Below are 21,036 nucleotides of genomic sequence, written 5' to 3' on the forward strand. Positions count from 1 at the left end.
CTGTGCGTACCGTCTCGTTACTAAAGCGCCTACTGGCTCTGGTGCGGCGGCGGAGAATGGGGGTGAACAGACACTCCAGTGGAGTGTTAGTGACGACTAGTCATGTCGTCTGCTTAGATACAGAGGAGAGGTTGCTGCACTGGTCACATCACACATCCTTGTCCAGACTTCTTACAATCTGGATTTAGATGATATTGTTATGGTTAGACCTCATGCATTGTAGGAGTGGAATTAGTGCATGGGCTTGAATTAAAAAATGAAATGTCTATCACTCAGTCAGTAGTCAGTTAATAATATGTCAAGTTCATGTCCATTTTAGTACTAGATCTACAGGCCTGTTAATTTCTTGATTTAAATCGGTTTCCTAATTATTATTTTTCCAGACATTTTTTTTTTTAAATAATTTTTTTATCATGATTGTTTTTTCTTCCAAAAATGGACAGTCCCTGAGATCGATGTAAATCTGGTTTTGAATTAAGCACTAACACCTCGCTTCGCTCGGATTTCTAAAACCTTTTTTTTTCTAGCGTTCACTAACACCCCTGAGATCTAGTTTTTGCGTAGTTTATTTATTAGTGAAGTCTGAGGAATCACACGGACTCTTGATTATTTTATGTTTTTATGTTGAAACAATTGTTAAAGAAATATGATATGTTTATATAATTATAATTTAACATTCAATTCAGCAGAGGCTGCGAAAATATTTCTTTCCTCTCAATAATTACTTATTGACCTGCTTATGGATATCTCTACATGCAGTATTCTTTTGCTGATCTCTTTTTCTTCTCCTTTTTTAATAATTATTTACAAAGTTGTCACTTGTAATAACATTCTGCTTTGTTTCTCTTCCATTCAGACTTCACTATCATGGGATTAATCAATATCCTGAAGCAGTCAACCCTGACCCATATTTGTCTGTGGTGTATATTTATCATCAGCGGTCTTATCGTGGTAGCTCTACAGTGCTGCACCCTCATCGTATGGCCCTTCAGCAGACGCTGGTATCGGAACGCCAATGGAGGGCTCATAAAACTCTTCTGGTTACGTGAGTATAGCCAGCAATATTACTGCACCTCCCCTTCCAAAAGTAAAATGGAGAAGATAAAACTACCAAACGTGATTAATTGCAAATCGCATTGTAGGCTTCCTTTTTGTGGGAACTGGTATATCTGCTATATTATTCCTTTTTCAGAGAAAAAGAATATTTGACCACTGAAATCAATGTGCTTGCAATGCAACTAATTTGAGAAATTACTCTATGCAGTTTAGAAAAGAGCAAGGGGGGGGGGGGAGGGGGATTGAAATAAAGATTACAAAAAGATGGATGGGAATGGGAGGATTTTTATGTTAAGAGATACACATATAAACATTCATGCAAATATGGTCTTGTATTATGTACTGTATGCCTAAATAAGAAATGAAATGTTATCTAGAATCTTAGTCAATTCACAGTTTTAAAGTCAGGCACAACCTTTCACAATCACAAGTACTTAACTAAAAATTCAGTTTATCATTTGGTTGCAGAGTATGTTTGGTTGGTAGACCATTGGTCTGGATCGCAGCTATTTATTCATTGTAAGGACGAGGATCTTCCATTCATTGGTAAAGATGACTGCTTATTTGTCCTCAACCACCGAAGTGACGTTGATTGGATCATCACTTGGCAGGTTGGTGCAAGGTTCAACCTTCTACCGGTGAGTGGGATACAAGTAGAGGTTTTGTGGTCTAGTGGATAAGTCACCAGACTGTGGATCAAAAGGTACAGGGTTCAACCTTTTACCGGTGAGTGGGATAGGAGTAGAGGTTTTGTGGTCTAATGGATAACTCACCAGACTGTGGATCAAAAGGTACAGGGTTCAACCTTCTACCGGTGAGTGGGATAGGAGTAGAGGTTTGTGGGTCTAGTGGATAACTCACCAGACTGTGGATCACAAGGTACAGGGTTCAAACCACAGCCACAAACACGTTACTAAACGTGTTTGGTATGTTTGGGCCTTCAAGCACTTTATTATCTGAAGAGGCAACCTTGTTTAAATAATTTAACTGAAAAGAAAAAATATCCTTTGGCAAGACATACACAATTTATCTACATTTGCCACACTCTTCAATGATGTAGTAATTTGTGCTTGTGATTTGTGTAATCTTTATTTCAATTCCCCCTTCTCCCTTTCTCATGCGTTAATAAACATTGAAACATCATAAGTAAAAAAAAACACTCCAATTGGTCTTCACAAAGTTCTGAAGTGAAAGAGGATATTTTTCCCCATTGAAAAAAGCTTGATTTTTAAGTTTATAATGCTCATGGGGGGGGGGGGGGGGGGTTCACTCCCATCCTTTGTCCCCCTCGTAATCTATGAACTATCTTAATGTTCACTTCTTATTCTTCTACCAGGGTGGCAAAGCATGCATGAAGGATGAGCTGAAGTACGTTCCCATCATGGGCTTGTCCTTCTATCTCACTGAACAACCTTTTGTCAAGAGGAATTACACTAAGGACAAGGAGAACCTTTTGAAGCAACTACGAAACATCACCTCATTTCACTTTCCAACTACAGTAAGAATACAGTGCCATTATTAGCCCTCTCTTTTGCTTGTTTATTTGTTTGTTTTCTTGTTTTCATTTGATTGTTTTGCATCAATTCACTCTCATATTTATAACTTAGGTCAGTTGAAGTATTTAAAGACAATCTACAAAAATGATCTGTTCGATTAGGTGAAGTTGCTAAAGTAATATCTTACCCTTATCGTCCCAAAACAAGGTTCTCTAAGTGTGTGTGCTTCTTTCATTTGCTGCTTGTTTGCCAAACATGTTATGGTTTAGCATCTTCATTCTTGCAAAATGTTCATCACTGTAATTTAGCTACTACATTTTGAATGTTATGCATGTACTTTATCATTATTGTTTTCTTATACTGGTCTTTTTTTTGTCACTGCTTTTTCATCTTCCCTTTTTCAATTTAATTCATATAATAGCATTACACATTGCATTTGATTTTTGTGTGTGCATTTATCGTATTTGCTTGTTTGCATAGCCTATCTTATTTATTTTTGCTGTTTGCAAAACCCATTGTATGTTGCATATGAAATCTTTTATTTGAGTCTTGAACAAACTTCCTTTTCAATCTGTGTGCTCCATGTTTGCTCGTAAGATAATCTGACATTTGACCTTGTTACACTGTACAAGAGATAGCATATGAGCTGATTTCTGTTTACTCTCATTCTTATCTTATCACAATATTATTTTCAGGTTCTGACCTTTGAATAAAAGGAAGGAAGGGGGGGGGGTGGTTGCCAAAACAAATGTAACAATCCTACCTCATGAAAACGGGTTATCACTTATGTAGGCATTAATGTGGTAAATGGAAATCTCTCTCTAAATTACAAGCAGAAAGAGGCTTATCTCATTTTTATTAACTACGTTACTTAAGCAAGCAACAAGAGAGGCAGACTCATCACATATTTCAAGTGCTTCTTTTCATCGTTTAAACAATTTTTCAGTTTAAGTTTTACCTTTATTTTTTTTTTGAGGCCGCCATCCTAGTCAAGTGCCAAGTGCACACAAATACATGTTTTGAGGAGTTTGGGCATATTTCCCTGTACTCAAGCTAAGTAAGATGGGTTTAGAAGAACGGGGTCAAGTGCACGTTGTACATTGTCCCCCTGCTTTCATCTCTTATTGACATGTCAGATTTAGGGGTGGGGTTTAGAAACCATCAAGTACGTGTACATATGATTTTGGGGTGGGGTTTAGACACCATCAAGTACGTGCATGGCCTCTGCTTTGCTGACCTACAGTCTTGTTTAACCTTGTACTACCCTTCAACGTTTGAGTGTTGTTATCATTTTTACTATTTTGGCTATTTCAAGCACTTAGAAACATTTCATAAAGCGCTATAGAAACATAATTTATTACCAATTTATTATTATTTAAATAAGTCGTATGGTTCCTGTTCAAATAATATCACTGTTTTGTTCCCCATCACAATATCAAAGAGGATTTAAACTTCCCAAATTATTTTTTTTTTTGTGGAGAAAAACTTTTATTTTCTCAATATCCAGAATTGGCTCATTAGTTGTGAAGCTACGTAATGTGAACAAATCTTACTATACTTTTGTTAGATTTGTAAAAATATTCTTTCTTGTGTACTACAACAGAACATATTAGCTTATCAATGTCAAGATACTATATAGTTCCTTTTAAAGCATTTATTCTTTATTTTAGTTTATATTATCTCCATCAATATATGGCTTATCTAAACTTCATGCTCATTTCCTCTACTAAGAGCCGAATGGTCATAAAATCATATCCTAAATACTAGGAAATAAATGCTCTTTTGGCTCGATCTCAACAAACATTAATATTCATTATTTTATCCATTTCTCTCTTATAGTTATTATTGCTTTGCTTTTCTATTCATGCTCATAAAGGTCACTTGACATTTAAAAATGCTGGAGGAGAAGTTTTGAACCGGGTTTTGGTTTTAATATACTTTGGAGGAGGAAACAAAGGTAAGATAATGCTTGATACTTCCCCAATTAAGATTTGATTTAGTATCAAATATCTCATTTTTAAGCAGCAGATTTTTTAACCTGTAATCACTGGCTGCTGATGATGGTAGCAATGATGATGGTAATGATAATGATGATGATGATGAGAGAGCTTGTTGAGTGCTGCGAAGCTTTAACTGAAAATTTCTCATATTTGAACCAATTAACCAAACAAAGAAATTAAAGCTTTTTCACACACGCTTCCGTAAACCATGGCAATTTACTAGTATTTTTTTTTTTTTTAATTATCAAGTAGGAATAAAAAAAAAAAAAATGGAAATTGGAGAGTTGTCCGGCATTACGTCACAGTGATATTTTCGATTCTCATTTGAAAATTCCATCAAGTCTTGAGCAGAGCCCAACTCTGTCAGGAGCAGCTACAAAACAGGGCCCATCCTAGCTCATACCCATTGTTATGCATTACGACTGATGAGGGTTTATGCCTGCCAAGTTCACAAAACCTTGAAATTTGTATTGCTCTTTCTTTAGAATATTTTAGAGGGAGGCGGGAAGATAAGCCCATCATGGTGCATCCCACCAAAGTAAGATGGGTCACCCCAAGGGCTACCTGTTCCCTCAAGAGAAATTCCTCACAGACTATTTAGCCGTGGAACCTAGGGCTACCTAGGCTCGTTATTTTCCTTACTCATTAGTTTAAGGCATACTTGATGATTGTCCAGGCAGCAAGCCCACCTAAAATATAGATGGTTTTTGCAGCGGTTAGTAAAAATAGATGGGATGATATTCCAGATTTACTTCACCAATTCTAATTCAGTATGAGTATGATATCTTAATTATACATTATTTACACTAACAGTAACAGAAATTTGCTTTTTGGTTTTGCTTTTACAATTATTTATAGGCATTTTGCTCCAAAGTTGGCTTTAGTATTTGAAAGTCCAGGTAAGATGCATATATTCATAACATTCATACATATTCATGAGTCTATGGCAAGCCATGTGTGCAAGATGAGTGCTTCATTTTTAATTTCAATAAACCAAAGTATTCCCAACTGATATAATTGTATTGATTATAAATTAAATAACTATGCATGATACATATGAGGCAATAATGTTAAGATTTTGGAAGGTAAGGTTACAGGTAAAAGGTCACAATGATCAGTTAAAATAAAATTTACAACTGCTTACAAGTTACATCAAATGTCTGTTTTGTCATGAATTCATGTTTAAAGGTAAAGACCAGTATTGGAAACGCCCCAATTTCAAAAAATGAAATGGAAGCTCTCATTACCAATCATGTGAAAGAATATGTTTTGACTAATACATGATGATAAAAAATTTGCCGGGAAACCGCCTACTAATTCATATATTTGGTAAATTTGTTTCTCTCATGGTCTGTGAGAGATATAGGGTAGTCCCATATACATCTTTCTGTGTATAGTGCTTGTAACTTTACGAAGAATGGGCCAAATTTCTTATCATTTTGATGATTCCAGAACCTCGCAGATGCTAGATGCTAGATGATCAACCTTTTCTGATCGATTCCACAACGTTTCTTTCACAATGCAATCGCATGACCATAACTGGTCTTTACCTTTAAGCTATTGCCAGTGGGAGATAAACTTCTTAATATTTTGATGAGGTCAAAGGTTGCAGAGGTCAAGTAACATGACATTGAATGTACCCTCCCCCCACCCCCCCCCCCCCAATCTTGCCCCTTTTCACATCAACTCAAGCACCATGTGAAATGCAAAGGCCTTTATAAGCATCTCCATTATCAGATAACCTGATTAGATTTGGGTCAAAGGTCGCTGAGGTGGATATTTCATTTGGCACCATGTTGTCATTTATTCTTTTTTTTCAACTTAGATCATTCATAAAGAAATTAGTCAGAAATTTTAGATTCATGAGTGATCATGTGCCTTAATTGAAAGAAAGTACATGTAGGACTCATGACAGAAGATCATGTACCAGACCAGGTAGTGGAATATATATATGAATTTCCATTAATCAAGGTTATTATGTATAGTAGTGTTACTCAATTATTAGGGGTTGGAGTAATGCCTGTTTTCCTATTATACTACCTATAGTGACCTACGGAAGGTGCATGGAGAACCAATTAATGCAAAATAGACCACATGCCTTCTGTTGAGTTAATGCCCATCTGACACTCTTAACAGATAGTATAATAACCACAGGCTCTTATATTTTATTTTATTTCTATCACATGATTGGTGATAAGAGCTTCTACTTGCCATGGCGCAATAGCTCAGTCGGTAGAGCTGTGGTCTCGTAATTCGGTAATCCAGGTTCGAACCAAGGCAATGCGCTAGTGCCCTTTGGTAAGGCATTAATCCTCATTATCAGGTCCCTCGGAGAGAATCTAAACCCTCGGATATCTGGTTGCTTAGTAACAAGCATTTATGCTTTCTTAGCAGTAAAATAACCACTGCCACCACCACATTTTATTTTTGAGAGGGGTCGTTTCCAAATCTGGTCTATACATTTAATATAGTAGGAGACCAGCCTGTAGGTCCCGTGACCAATCTCTGGGAACAAAGGTTTGAAAGTGTTTTTGAGTTCCCTGATGAATACCGAACAATTTTGACTTGGGCTGCCCCCTTGAAAATCCCAGGCATTTTCGTGAGGGGTCAACAAAGGTCACACAGGGATAGAAATTCAAGTAGTTCCAATCGTGTCAATATGCATATCAAATTACTCGTCTGGTCATGAGGATTCCAAAAATGTATAGTTTGCTATACCTCCAACCTTAAACGAGGGCGCTATGGTAAAAAACGTTGAAAGGTCAACACACTTTTGACTGGTGGTCAAATTCACCAACACAGTGAACCTTATTAAATTGCATATCAAATCACCCGTCTGGTCATAAGGATTCCAAAAATATATAGGTTGTTATACCTCCGACCTTAAATGAGGGCGTTATGGTCAAAAAGGTCAATGCACTTTAGAAATTCACCAACACAGTTAACATCGTCCGATTCTAATGATTTTAGTGTCTAATAATATGTTTTCTGACATGGCAAATTCAACTATACAACTTTCAAAAGTAAAAGTACTTACCTTGACCATGTCCATTCAAAATAGCTGCCGTTTCGGTGACAAACAACCAACAACTTCTTATCCATGGGTTTGGGGGGGAATTTCAAGGTTATGGCAACCACTTTTGATTTTAAAAGTTGCGTAGTTGAATTTATTATGTCAGAAAACATATTATTAGACACTAAAATCATTAGAATCGGACGATGTTAACTGTGTTGGTGAATTTCTAAAGTGCATTGACCTTTTTGACCATAACGCCCTCATTTAAGGTCGAAGGTATAACAACCTATATATTTTTGGAATCCCTATGACCAGACGAGTGATTTGATATGCAATTTAATAAGGTTCACTGTGTTGGTGAATTTGACCACCAGTCAAAAGTGTGTTGACCTTTCAACGTTTTTTACCATAGCGCCCTCGTTTAAGGTTGGAGGTATAGCAAACTATACATTTTTGGAATCCTCATGACCAGACGAGTAATTTGATATGCATATTGACACGATTGGAACTACTTGAATTTCTATCCCTGTGTGACATTTGTTGACCCCTCACGAAAATGCCTGGGATTTTCAAGGGGGCAGCCCAAGTCAAAATTGTTAGGTATTCATCAGGGAACTCAAAAACACTTTCAAACCTTTGTTCCCAGAGATTGGTCACGGGACCTACAGGCTGGTCTCCTACTAATATATGATGATGATGATTATGATTATATCGTTATTACATCATGTTTTTCTTCTTTCCTATTTTTCACAGACCGTCATATTTTGTGAAGGGACAAGATACACAGAGGAAAAGTACCGGCTTAGTCAGGCTTTTGCGAGAGAGAGGGGACTCCCTGAGCTGAAGCATCATCTGATACCAAGGACCAAAGGTTTTGGTCTGTGTGTGCAGGCTTTCAGAGGAAAAAGTGAGTACATGTATTTCCATTAACATTTCCGTCGCTTCCTTTGCCTCACTCCACAGTTACTCATCTTTACATAAACAATTTACAGACAAACATAGGCACCAATCGATGGAAGCTAGGATAGCTTTGTGCATCACAATGGCCTTGCAAATTCACCCATTTCTGGTCTTGATTCACTACTTTTAACACTGGTATAGAGTCATCTTGTACTTGAAAAAAATTTGAATAATCCTGGAGCCTATCCCATGCTAGATACAATGTGGCCCAGAGATTATTTATGTGGCATGAAAAGAGTTGAATGGGATCAATCCTGCCAAAGTATTTTCCTTGGTAAATTTGGCATTTTATGATATTAAAAATATATATTTTGTTTTTGTTTGTTTGTTTTTATTTCTGTGTTTTCAAATAAAACATAATCATATATACTGTCGCTAATATAGGTGGAATATTTTGTTTTACCCCAATTTATGGAATTATTTTAAAAATAATTTAAAAATAATAGATCTAAATAAAAGTATACATTCTCAGATTTTATTGAATAATAATTTGCAAATGTGTGTTTTGCGTGACTGCTAAAGCATGCGTATGCTTCTATGCATATTAAATAGGGGCCTACGCCCTTAAGTCATAAATGACACTAATGAGGATTAATGCCCCACAAAAGGGGTCTAATATAGCACATAAACACTGTTTTGATCCTGGGGCCTCACAGTTACGAGGCCATTGCTTTGTCACTGTATCATGACTGTACGCAGCGGGGGCTAGGGTAGGGGGCAGTTTCCATAAATAAAATAAAAAACAGAAAATGCAATAATTTTTCAATAATTTATTGCATTTTACCCCGGTTCCCAACATAAAAAAATCCTCTGTGTGCCCATGCCTTGAGCCATAAATCATTAATGTATAAAAGAAATAAAAGTGGGCCTAAAATGGAGCCTTGGGGAACACCAAAATTAACGGAAAGTAAATACGAATTAAGACAGTTGAAATTAACATATTGTTTTCTATTTGTTAAATAATCCTTAAGATATCAAAGTGGACACTAATTATAATTATCATTTCAAATAAATATTTGATTTTAAAACACATATTTCATATATAAACATTAACATGGATTAATTATATGTAATTAGAATATGATTGCACATGGTATGAACTAGGAAAACGATGAGACCATTATCTTTTTGAATGAGTTTCCATATGTTTTCAACATAATTTCAAAGTTACATGATACAGATAATTTAAGGACATTCTGCAGTAATGCTTGTGTGGATCTTAGTAGTGCAGGGCCTTATGATCATAAATTTACTGTGCACAATACCAGAAAATTCCAGGCACTGTGCTCGGTATTATAAATACATAACCATCCGGCCTTGTGCAGCTCAGCCGCACACACAAATGACTGAGTATAGGTAATACCCTCAAGTTTCTATAGTTCCAATAGCCAAATTTCAAATGTTTTATCTAATTGCATTACTCTACTAGACGTCCAAATATATGATGCAACACTGGCGTATGAGGGTGGCAAGGCTCCAACACTCTATGATGTACTCTGTGGCAAGAAGTCTGACTGTCATGTTTATGCAAGGTACAGTTCTCAATGTCATCGTCTATCTTCTTGCACGCATTCTGTCAAGTATGGTTTGAAGAGTAAACCAAACTTTGATAGCTCACCAATGCAACCAATAAATCTAAAAACAGAGCGATGTCTAGCCGCCACTTGTAGCCGATGGCTATAAATCTTGAATGGCAACCTTGTCATGATACATTTGTAATAATCCCTAATAATTTGTATAATATTTCACCTAGTATATGATCTCATTTCTAGAATAATTTTATTTCTCCTCTCTGCTGCTACAGGAAGCATTTGGGTTTTGTCATGAATAAGCAACTTCTTATTAATAAGTATTACTTACAGTAATATCTGAGAGAGTAATATTCATAATAGTTTAAACATATTTGTGGCTTACACCCAGTAAATAAGATTGATTGATCAATCTGTAATTGAAAAACAAGTCAGAAAACATCTTGGAACCAGCGGGATTTGAACCTGCCATCTACTGATTACCCGGCAGCGACTCTACCACCAGGCCATCACTCGTCCATGGCACAGTCACAATGAATTAGAAACAAATACCCAAGCTCTCCTGATTCATTCTGACTTATTAATATTCATTAGTCCGCCATAGCAGTAGATGGCAGATTTAAATCCCGCTGGTTCCAAAAAAAATTTTTTCAATTGCAGATCTTAATTACTGGGTGTAAGCCACAAATATGTTTAAACTATTGAAATTTCTCCCAGGACGCATTACATTTATAAAAAATATTCATAATGTTGACTCATGTGACATTGCCTTTTTTGTATGTTCCAATATACATTTTTAAAATCATTTCATGCAAAACAATTTTAATGAATTGTATGTATTATTTGGTGGGTTTTTTTTCATTAATAAAGTATATCAAAGTTATTTTAAATTTGATGCTAATTGTCATTTGCCAAATCAAAGACCACTTGTTTTTTAGCTTAGTTTCGAGTTACTGGTCATGAGATCTGTGCTCCACCATTATTCCAACACAGGAGTATGCACAACTGGCTCCAACCCCCAACTGCCTCATCTTTTTAAAGAACAAAGCAAACAAGTTCCCCTCTCGTAGTATGATATTCAGTATTACATCCAACCTTTAAAAGATCCCAGACTTTCTCCTCGATCACAAATTCACGACTCAAGAGAAGAATCATAAAGTAGCATAAAAATGGAATTCCAAAGTTTTTAGCAAGACGCTAATACACATCACTCCCCTCCACCTACCCAGGTGTGCCTCAGTACCCGATGTACCAGAGCACTACATATTTGGCCGATAGCCATGACCAGGGTAATAAAGTTTGAACACCAAGAGAAACACAATGTGATAGACATGTGCATGGCATAAGAAACCACCATTGTTATACCCATTATTATATTGCAAACAAAAGTTGTTGTGAAAATAAGATTAATTTAGCTTTCAATAATAATCCAAACAGGAGATTCCCTTTAGATGATGTCCCTTCTGGATCAGAGGATGAGTTTTGCCATGAGATGTACAGAGGAAAGGTAAAGGCCCCTTATCTTGTTTGCTTTATCATGATCAGTCCTGTGATTTTACTACTAAATTCTGCTTTTAGGGCCTGGCCTGTCAATGTGGTGAAAATCCATGTAAATGTTCAATAGTTGATGTAAATTATATGAACTTTAAATTGTATGTGTGCAACAGATGTAGTTGTTACAAAGATCAGAATAAAATGTATCCCTCTGTCCAATTCTATTTCATTCCCCCCCCCCCCTTTCACTCTCTCCCAATTTCTCCTTCCTTTTTTCTCCAATTGTATACATCACCAATTGTCTACCCCCTCTCTTTTCTCTACGTATATCTCCTTCTTCCTCTTTCTCTCTCTAATCCCCTTTAATCCACATATCTCCCACTGTTTTTACCCTTCTTTCTTTCTATGTCTCTCTCCTTTTCATTCTCTTATTCCATCTCTCCCTCTGTGTCTCCCTCTCCACCCTATCTTTGTATGTTCCTTTATCAACCTGTCTCTTCTTTTCCCCTCTAATTCTATCTCTCTCTCTCTCCCTCACTCTATAACTTCCATGATCTCTCTCACACACACACACACACACACACATGCACATGCACCCTTTCTCCCTCTCTCTCTTCCTATCTATCTTTTTCTCCTTCTCTTTTTCCCGTCATTCTCTATTTCTCTCTCTCTCTCTCTCTCTCTCTCTCTCTCTCTCTCTCTTTGTTTCTCTGTCCATCTTACTATCTCACTCTTCACATATTGTTCCTTTTACAGGACAAAGCTTTTGACTACTTCCTTCAGCATGACACCTTTGAAGGATTTGATGCACAGCGATCAATGCATGGCTTCCCTTGTCCAAGACTCTCTCTATATGTTGTGAGTGGATGGGCGCTTCTTATTGGATTACCAATCCTTTACTACACCTCTATGATAGTCATCTCTGGGTCTATCTTGAAAGTGCTTATCCCAGCAGCAGTGCTCTATGCAAGTAAGTAATACAGATGTCTTTTTTTTTTTTTTAATAGATTTGTAGAGAGGCAAGGTTTATAATGTTATTCCCTTTAAACCTAATATCCTTGCAAAAGGTTCTGTGTTGTTGCTTATGTTTGAAAATGTATTGGGAGAGAAATAATAGTTGATTGTGTAATTGAAATAATGTGACAATGATTGAAGTTATTAATCATAATTACAATTATTATTTAAGTTACTTGTGATCCCTTTCAAAGGTAGGCCTACCTTATAGAATGTTTCCAACACTTCCCCTTTTGTGAGATCCAGAAGGTTCTTAATATGAATGAACACTGTGTTGACACCTGTTAGGCAGTCAGCTGGATAGTACACAAAGAAATGTTTGGGGAAGAGCTAACTCCATGACAAATATGCATACTTTAGAAATACATAAACACATTCTATGAATCTGATGTAAACCCTGGCATGTGTAGAGTTTGATTGCAATCTGTTTAATACAGCAGCTATTTACATAACGATGGATGACAGAATAAAAGTAAATTAGTAGAGTGTGGATTATAAACAATTATTTTGTATCATTTTAATGATAAAACTATTTACATGTATTTCATATGGCATATGAAGCATGGGCTTAAATCCTTACGTAATACCTATTGTTCAGGAGGGGATTTCCCCCCTGAACAATAGGCATTACGTAAGGATTAACGCCCATGATATGAAGTATTGTGTAATGTGTATCGTTAATTATGAATGGATTTTATAAGAAAGGAATATTTATGTGCTGTATGATCTATATACGCAATTATGCAGCGTCTTTATTTTCTTATATTTCTCCCCCTTCTTTTCATACAGTCTACCGTTTTTCAGGCAGACATGCAATCTACTGAGACCTCATCTTACGGTTGAAGGACAAAACAAAATAATGTTGGTTCAATTTAAATGAAAGAACAATAAAAATCACAGTACAAAAAGAAGAGCTTAACCATAGATTTAGTATTTAACATTTTGATAAAGGTATGTAGAGTACTTGGGTATTGTTTATTTAATGTGAAATTTTGAATGGCATGACATTTTTTAGAGTACTTGCCAACTTGCACTGAAATTCCATGTTTATTTAATGTGAAATTTTGAATGGCATGACATTTTTTAGAGTACTTGCCAACTTGCACTGAAATTCCATGTTTATGTAATGTGAAATTTTGAATGGCATGACATTTTTTAGAGTCCTTGCCAACTTGCACTGAAATTCCATCTTTATTTAATGTGAAATTTTGAATGGCATGACACTTTTTAGAATCCTTGCGAACTTGCACTGAAATTCCATGTTTATTTAATGTGAAATTTTGAATGGCATGACATTTTTTAGAGTTCTTGCCAACTTGCACTGAAATTCCATGTCTGAATTGTATTTAAAGTCACAAGTCATTATGATAAGTCTGAAGCTAGCCAAGGCATAAACTTAAAGTTAGTATATGATAAAGTGAATCCTGTATATACATCTCACTCAAGGGAGACAAGGAAAGCAGTCTTTATGGACAGGTGGTCTTACTGTAAAGACGGTTGCTAAAGCAGGTTTCATTGTACAGTTGTAATAGTATTGGATTTGTATAGCCACCACCCAGAGTGCTTATTGCGCTCCAATATTACCTCCAATCTATCAAGCTAGAAGACTGATTGTATATTCATTTTTCATGATATTAAGATATTGTTGATGCCTGCTGTGGATTTCAAAAAAAAAAAAAAAAAAAATGATTTTGTTAACATTTTGTCTGTTTTCTGATTACAAAAAAATGTGTAACTATTTTTTTTATGAGTTGATATTCATTCAAAGATGAACTATTTCATGCAATGGTAGGCCCAGGGGTTGCATGCCCTCAGCAAAACTGGGTTAGCATGGCTAAAATTCAGCAATTTTAGACCCTTAGAAGGAAAATGTTATAACAGGTCCTTTTTCTTGTCAGAGAATTCTGGATTAAAAATAAAACTTTCCAAAAAGTGTGATAACTTCATTAGTTATTTATTTTATTTGTCGTAGATTCAGATTTGTTGTCTGGCTTATGTCACCCCCCCCCCCCCCCCATCTTTCCCTGTGCCAGAGAGCCCTAGAATTGCCACTAATTGTAGTTAAGACGAATGGAGTGTGAGTAATGAATATTTTAGTGAATTTATAGTGTAGTACACAGTATTTGTTCAGAAATAGGCATGTGGCCAGGGTAAATCTTCTGTTTTTCTGTATAGAATTTGAAATAAAGAAGTGCTGCTTAAATGAATTTCTCTTAAAATTGCATCATTTTTGGATAAGAATAGATTATATTTTTGTATAATTTAGACAAAAAAGGACAAAGAGGGGCACGAGAAAGGGACTGTCAGATTTCACAAATTTGTTTGAAAGCTGCATGGACAAAGAAAGAGAGAAAACTGTGTAGAAAGAGGATGGAGATGAAAGAAGGAAGGAAATAGAGCAGGAAATAAACAAGAGGGAGAGAAGGATAAGAATGTAGAGAGAAATAGAGACAGTAAGGAAGAAACTAAGAAAGGGTGGATGAAAGAGAGAGCGAGGGATAAATAATAGGTGTTATTGCTATTTAAAAAAGAATCTAATTTTTGCTGATTGATGTGTCATATGAAAGGGCAGAAAATAAACTTTCTAGAAATGTGATTTTCTCTTTGAAATTCAGATACCATCCGCCTAAAAGACTTTTTGGTTTCCTCTCTTCAAATTGCTTTTAATCAATCATGCGTGAAATATGCATCATATGAGTTGAACAAATGAAAGAGGCGGTTCTAAGCTTTACAACTATGTGTCATTTATTAATTATAATTGTGATTAAGTTATAATAAGACATCGATAGTTCTCGGTTTCGTTTACATCTTATAAGAATACTTTGACTAAGATTATTCGTTTGGAAGAGAAAAGATATTTTGAAAATATGTTGGTATTATACAAACATGATATGAAAAATACCTGGAAAATAATTAAACAGGCAATGAATGTTACTAAACATAAATCTGACATAAACAAAATTAATTTTAATGCGCATTGCTCTTTCCTCATCTTCTTCTCAACCCGACATGCAGCTCATCATTTTGTATTATTTTCTATACCCCCGATCTCTCACTTCTTTTTCGTCATTGTCTACTCTTTGAATTATGACCGTGTTCTTCTAATTGTGTCATGTTAAGTACTGTCTTGTCCCGTTCTCGTTTCTGTTCGTATCCCCCTTTTTCACCCTCTACTATACGTTTACCAATACCACTGGGCAAAATATTGCCCAACCTTTTCACAGTACGTGTACCTTTTTCATCAAGACTCGAGGAAAAAGTGATAGATTCGTGCGAAATGATCTAGAAAATGAAATCATAAATTAACAGTGCGGGGAGGTCAAAATGCCCCTCAGTCAGAATAGAGTCAACGACTATCTGAGGGTTTGCGTCATATCACCATGATATTATGGAACCAATATAATAATCGCGCCCATCTTCACACGTTTAATAGTGAAAAACATCCAAACATAGACATCTGGGTAGGAACGCTTTTTTGTTTGAAGGCTAGCAATCTTTTGTGCGTGAACATGGAAAGAAACACATAGCAAGACAATAGGAATAATAAAAAAGCAAACCACACGTGTTTTATATTGTCGCTTACAAAAGTGTGTCCACATTTCAATCAATTTTCTTTTCGACATTGCACTTCAATAACAAAAACAAAAACAAAGAAAGAATCAAGTTTAAAGCCATTACCTTTTTCATCAAGACTCGAGGAAAAATGATAGATTAGAGACATGTATTAAGCGCTATATGAAAATTAAATATTATTATTATTAAAGTGCCCCTCGACCAGAATAGAGCAAAGATTATCTAAAGGGCTTATTATTTGTGAGTTCATTTTTCATGGACCTTTATTTGCACAGGCCTGTCAACAATGCTGAAATGCACTGACATTTTAATAATATAATAATAAAAAACGGTGCTTATAAAGCGCCTTCCACCCAAACCTCTAAGAGCTATAACAAATTTTAAAAAAATACAATGATAAACAATTACATATTAAACCGAAACAAAGCATTACAAATAAACCTACAAATTACAATACATATGAAATATACATCAGTGTGAACAGAGTAAGTTAATCATCAAAGGCTATTTGAATAAAATGTGTATTAAAGATACTATGTCCCTTTTGCAGCCAACATCAAATTCTGTAAAACTTTGCAGGAATTATGAATATGTCATGTATGTCCTATCTGTGACATTTAAACGTTAGGAGTGTCCTAATATTCAAATTATGCAAGGAAACCAGTTTACTTGCTAAACTTCACTGCCAGACAATATTGAGTGACTGACTGGCTTGTTTTCTTATTTGGTTAGAACATACATAAAATGAGCTGTAAAGGGTACATGAGCATTTGTCTACATCAATAACCTACTTCTTGTGATGGCCAAAATTAAACTGATTGAATCTTTGCGCAGCATAAAACGTACGACCATTCAGTAAAATGGTCTGAAAATCAGATTATTACTTACTGGCTCTATAGCCATGGGTGTCAATTTGTATCCGTGGTTGAGGGGGGGGGGGGATGATAGGTGCCAAAATATTTTCGGCAATGGATCAAAGCAACCAAGAGGTAGAAGCGTGTGGCAGATTGCACACCCTCCTCACCAAGTTATTAACTTGTTCAAGTTACCCTCAATAAAGATAACATTTCAGAGAACATAAGAGTGGTAATATAACATGCTAAATGTTAGTCCTGACTATTGCCTGCAATGTAGGCCTACAAGACTGATATCATCTATATTTAAACGAAATTTAGACATTACCAATACAATTCCAATGGTGAGGGATATCAACTTAATTGTGAAAGTATTATGTAACCAGTGGGCAAATGCATTAATAAGCAACCAGGAAAGGTTCATGTAAACAGAAAATTCCTTATTTCCTGGTGATAGAAACATACATTTTATGAATATTGATGTCTCCAAACAACTTTCATCGTGAAAAACCCATTCCAATATTCTGTGTAAGGAGATCTCCAACAAACATAGATCTCATTAGTAAATGAAAAACATATTGCTTTTGGTTCCAAGCGCGTAGCCAGGATTTCATTTTAGGGGGCGGCAGTGCGAAGCGTGCGATTCTCTCTGGGTGCAGGGAGGGGGAGTTCCCCCATTGACGTTTGATTAATGATTATTGGAGAAAGAAGACGATTCGTTGTACCGTTTTCGACTCTTAATCCTTGTCTAAATTCAGTTTCTTTTAAAGTTTCATTAAATTATCAGAGAGAGAAGACGAATCGTTGTACCGTTCTCGACTCTAAATCCTTGTCTGAATTCAATTTCCCCCCCCCCTTTCCCGCGTGAAGCGCGGAAGCTTTGACGTTTCATGGATTATTAGAGAAAGAAGACGATTCGTTGTACCGTTCTCGACTCTTAATCCTTTTTCTTCCTACGTCCTCTTCCTTTCTTTTTTTTTGGGGGGGGGGGGGGTGGGGGGCAGTGGCAGATCCAGCGGCGGGAAGAGGGGGGGGGGGCCCAATCCGTGAGAAAATATTAGTTGCGACTCAGCCACCGGTGAATAAGCGGGGGGGGGGGGGGGAGACCACTATTTTTGTTTTTTTCACCTAATTTGTGAGAGTTTTTTTTTTTTAATTCTTTTTTTGTTTACCCGTCAGCCCTCCCCCCTCGTGGATCCGCGCCTGCAGATGATCCAGACGGCGTCAAGGGGGGGGGGGGGGTAGCCAAATCTTAATACAAAATTTAGTGCCGACTCAGCCTTCCGGCGAGTAAGCGGGGGGGGGGGCGCTTTTGTTTTTTGTTTTATAAGGGTTAACTTTACGTTATTATCCTATTTTTTTTAAATCGTTTTGGGGGGCTAGGGGGGGGGGGCGGGCCGGAATAATCGCTACGTGGATCCGCCCTTGGGGAGGGGGCGGCATTTTATTTTTTGAGGGGGCGACCGCCCTACTGCCCCCCCCCCCCCCTGGCTACGCGCCTGTTTGGTTCTTCATTTGACTCTCTTCCTTCTTTAATTAAACCAACTGAATCTAGGCCTCTCCGGGAAACTCAATTCAATGAAACAGAATGTCAATTATGCGAAATTTGAGTCTCAAAATGACAGAAAATTTCTACTCTTGATCTCATATACAAACTGTCCGTTTCTTAAAAACATAATATAAAACTCACGTTCCAACTACCCAACTACCCCCCACCCCCCTTGAGCGCCAGGGGGGGGGGGGCATCGCACAAAAAAGGTAAGCCCCCCCCCCCCCCCCCCCCCCCCCCCCCCCCCCCCTCAACCCCGCTATGGTTACTAAGTGGTTTACATTGTTACACATAGAAGAGATGGGAGTGGCAGTTCGGCAGTTATTATGTACCCGATTATGTAACGAAAAACACCAAGGCCATAATGATCAATAAAAATCGATAGATCACCGTCTGCCTGAATAAATTATACAGCGTATGCACATTTTGCATCGCGTTGTTGCGCTTTGCATTTGCGGCGCGGGTCGATCGCTCGATCTATATCTAACAAAAATCTTGGCAGGCGGAACATCGAAGTGCATGCAATGGTGAGAACACAATTATTACTATTAAATTTCTATCTTAAGCATGTCCATTTTCAATCATTATCGCAACTTCCACCTTTGCTCCATCTTTATAACATGTATATGAGTGATGTGGTTGTTAACAAGTTTGGGGATAAGTTTAAATTGTCCACTATTATTGCAGTTTTATGTGCGGATGGTGAGAGCCGAATCATGAGAAATTCTACGCCGACGTCCTCCCGTACCTGACCGTTGGTGCTCCGTTGCTACTTGCTAGACTCTGCTGGCGCTGGCTATATACGTAGGTCTAGACCATAAGTATTAATACTGCTCTAAAAAAAGGTTCAAGTTTTGAGTCATACCCAGTCGTAGATTACTGGAAGCAGGCCTTAAATTTCAATATTTTTAGGGCAAGGCCACTTTTCTGTAGGGCACATTTCTATATTATTACAGCACAAAAAGATCTAGGCCTAGCCCTAGGATTAGGATTATAGGAAGAATTGGAAAGGGCACAAAAATCTCCAAGGCCAATGAGAGAGAGGGGCACTGACTGAGGCCAATCAAAGGGGCATCCATGGCCTTGGTGGCCTTGGATTAGTAAGACTAAAAGTCTAAATTGACTTGTTGTGTGTGCTTTTTTCATCCTGACTGGCCATTAGACATTAGCAGGTCTCTAATAGTCTTTTCACATTGGTTTTGCTTAACCCCGTACTTAGACAGCAATAACCATCTGATTTGGGTCATTTCTTTAATAAAACTGACATTTGTTGTCATTCCCCAATACAGATGGCAACCCAGAGATCTCGTACCGTGCGGGTAAATTAGAGCCACAGCGGAACAGCTTTTCGTTTCCGACATTTCTCCCCCGATTTTCTTTATTTAGATCTAATTTTCTGATTTCTAAATCAGATGTAAATTAGGTCGGTATGTCATTTGTCCTAATTACAGTTTTCAAAATTTGATAACTTAATATTAAATAAATAATTTACGGACTTACTTATATGAATTATCCAATTTGTACCTCAGAACCGCGAAGCAGTACGTTCATGCATTCGAAATATTACCCGGCGGCCGATATATTTCCGGTTCCACCTACCAAAACATAGCCAATGGCCAATCAGAGCACTCGTTTCGTGGGAGTTCGTTGGTCAAGCCGGGCCGACTCGTATGTAGCTACGGTAGCTATTGGACGTTCGAAAAGAAAAAATTAATATTCATCAACTAAAACCAAGACGGATAATGTTGACGACGAGACTTTCTCGGATTAATCATTAATTTAGGATCTAAATGAGCAAGCTATCGTAAGTCAAATAAGCTATTTATATGTTATTTTTAATTAGACTCTAATTATTGTCATTAGGAGCATGTGTGAGGATGTAAAGAGTGAAAATCTTGTAGCATATCTCATTCATCGCGGTCCTGCCGAACCGAACCATTGGTTCCATACAGTCCCGATAGGACAATCTTCAGTCTCTATAATCGGAGGTCTAGTGGAGTCAGACGTAGTCTCAGTGGAACAACCGAAGATTAGAGAGACTGAAGTTTTCGGTCTACCCCGTACTATACTATGCTTAGCCCCGTACTATCCGTAACCCGGACTAACTTTTTTGGCTTTTCTCACTACAATTCCTTAGCCCCGTACTAGCCATGGCCATGGAATTCATTAATTCGCTTCACTGCGTAGTCCCGGACTATTTTTCATTTCTGTTCTCATTCATTTGCTTGGCACCGCAATTGCGGAGTTAGCAGGAGTTAGCACCACAATTGCGAGGTTAGCCCTGCTATTTTGCAGGATTAGTTAACCCCGTACTATAGGTGGGGTTAGCCCACTTTGGTAAATACGAGTCTGAACAGAAAGTGGAATAGGCTTAACCCCGGACTATAGGTACATGTACATGTAGGGCTAAGACCCCCCTTTAACCCCAACTATAGTACGGGGTTAAGCAACATTTTGCCAGTGTGAAAAGAAAGTGGAATAAGCTTAACCCTGGA

General features: G+C 37.1%; 1 protein-coding gene and 1 non-coding gene across 2 annotated transcripts; one reads left to right on the forward strand and one right to left on the reverse strand.

Moving 5' to 3' along the window:
• Positions 1-823: 823 nt before the first annotated feature.
• On the forward strand, positions 824-14,772 carry LOC576769 (1-acyl-sn-glycerol-3-phosphate acyltransferase gamma). The gene is made up of 8 exons (XM_030994872.1): positions 824-1,045; positions 1,525-1,694; positions 2,393-2,554; positions 8,322-8,475; positions 9,958-10,060; positions 11,495-11,564; positions 12,308-12,521; positions 13,355-14,772. The coding sequence occupies exons 1-8, from the start codon at positions 868-870 to the stop codon at positions 13,387-13,389; spliced, it is 1,086 nt and encodes a 361-aa protein (XP_030850732.1). The 5' UTR covers positions 824-867; the 3' UTR covers positions 13,390-14,772.
• On the reverse strand, positions 5,055-5,211 carry LOC115928361. The gene has a single exon (XR_004066035.1). It is a non-coding gene; the product is annotated as a U12 minor spliceosomal RNA (small nuclear RNA).
• Positions 14,773-21,036: the final 6,264 nt, after the last annotated feature.

Source organism: Strongylocentrotus purpuratus, unplaced genomic scaffold (genome assembly GCF_000002235.5).
Source record: "Strongylocentrotus purpuratus isolate Spur 01 unplaced genomic scaffold, Spur_5.0 spur5_scaffold_21, whole genome shotgun sequence".
Taxonomy (NCBI): Eukaryota; Metazoa; Echinodermata; class Echinoidea; order Camarodonta; family Strongylocentrotidae; genus Strongylocentrotus; species Strongylocentrotus purpuratus.

Coding starts and splice junctions, on each gene's coding strand:
- LOC576769 (XM_030994872.1), top strand. CDS start 868: ATGGGATTAATCAATATCCTGAAGCAGTCAACCCTGACCCATATTTGT. Junction 8,476..9,957: donor GCAGGCTTTCAGAGGAAAAA/GTGAGTACATGT, acceptor TTACTCTACTAG/ACGTCCAAATATATGATGCA. Junction 12,522..13,354: donor AGCAGCAGTGCTCTATGCAA/GTAAGTAATACA, acceptor CTTTTCATACAG/TCTACCGTTTTTCAGGCAGA.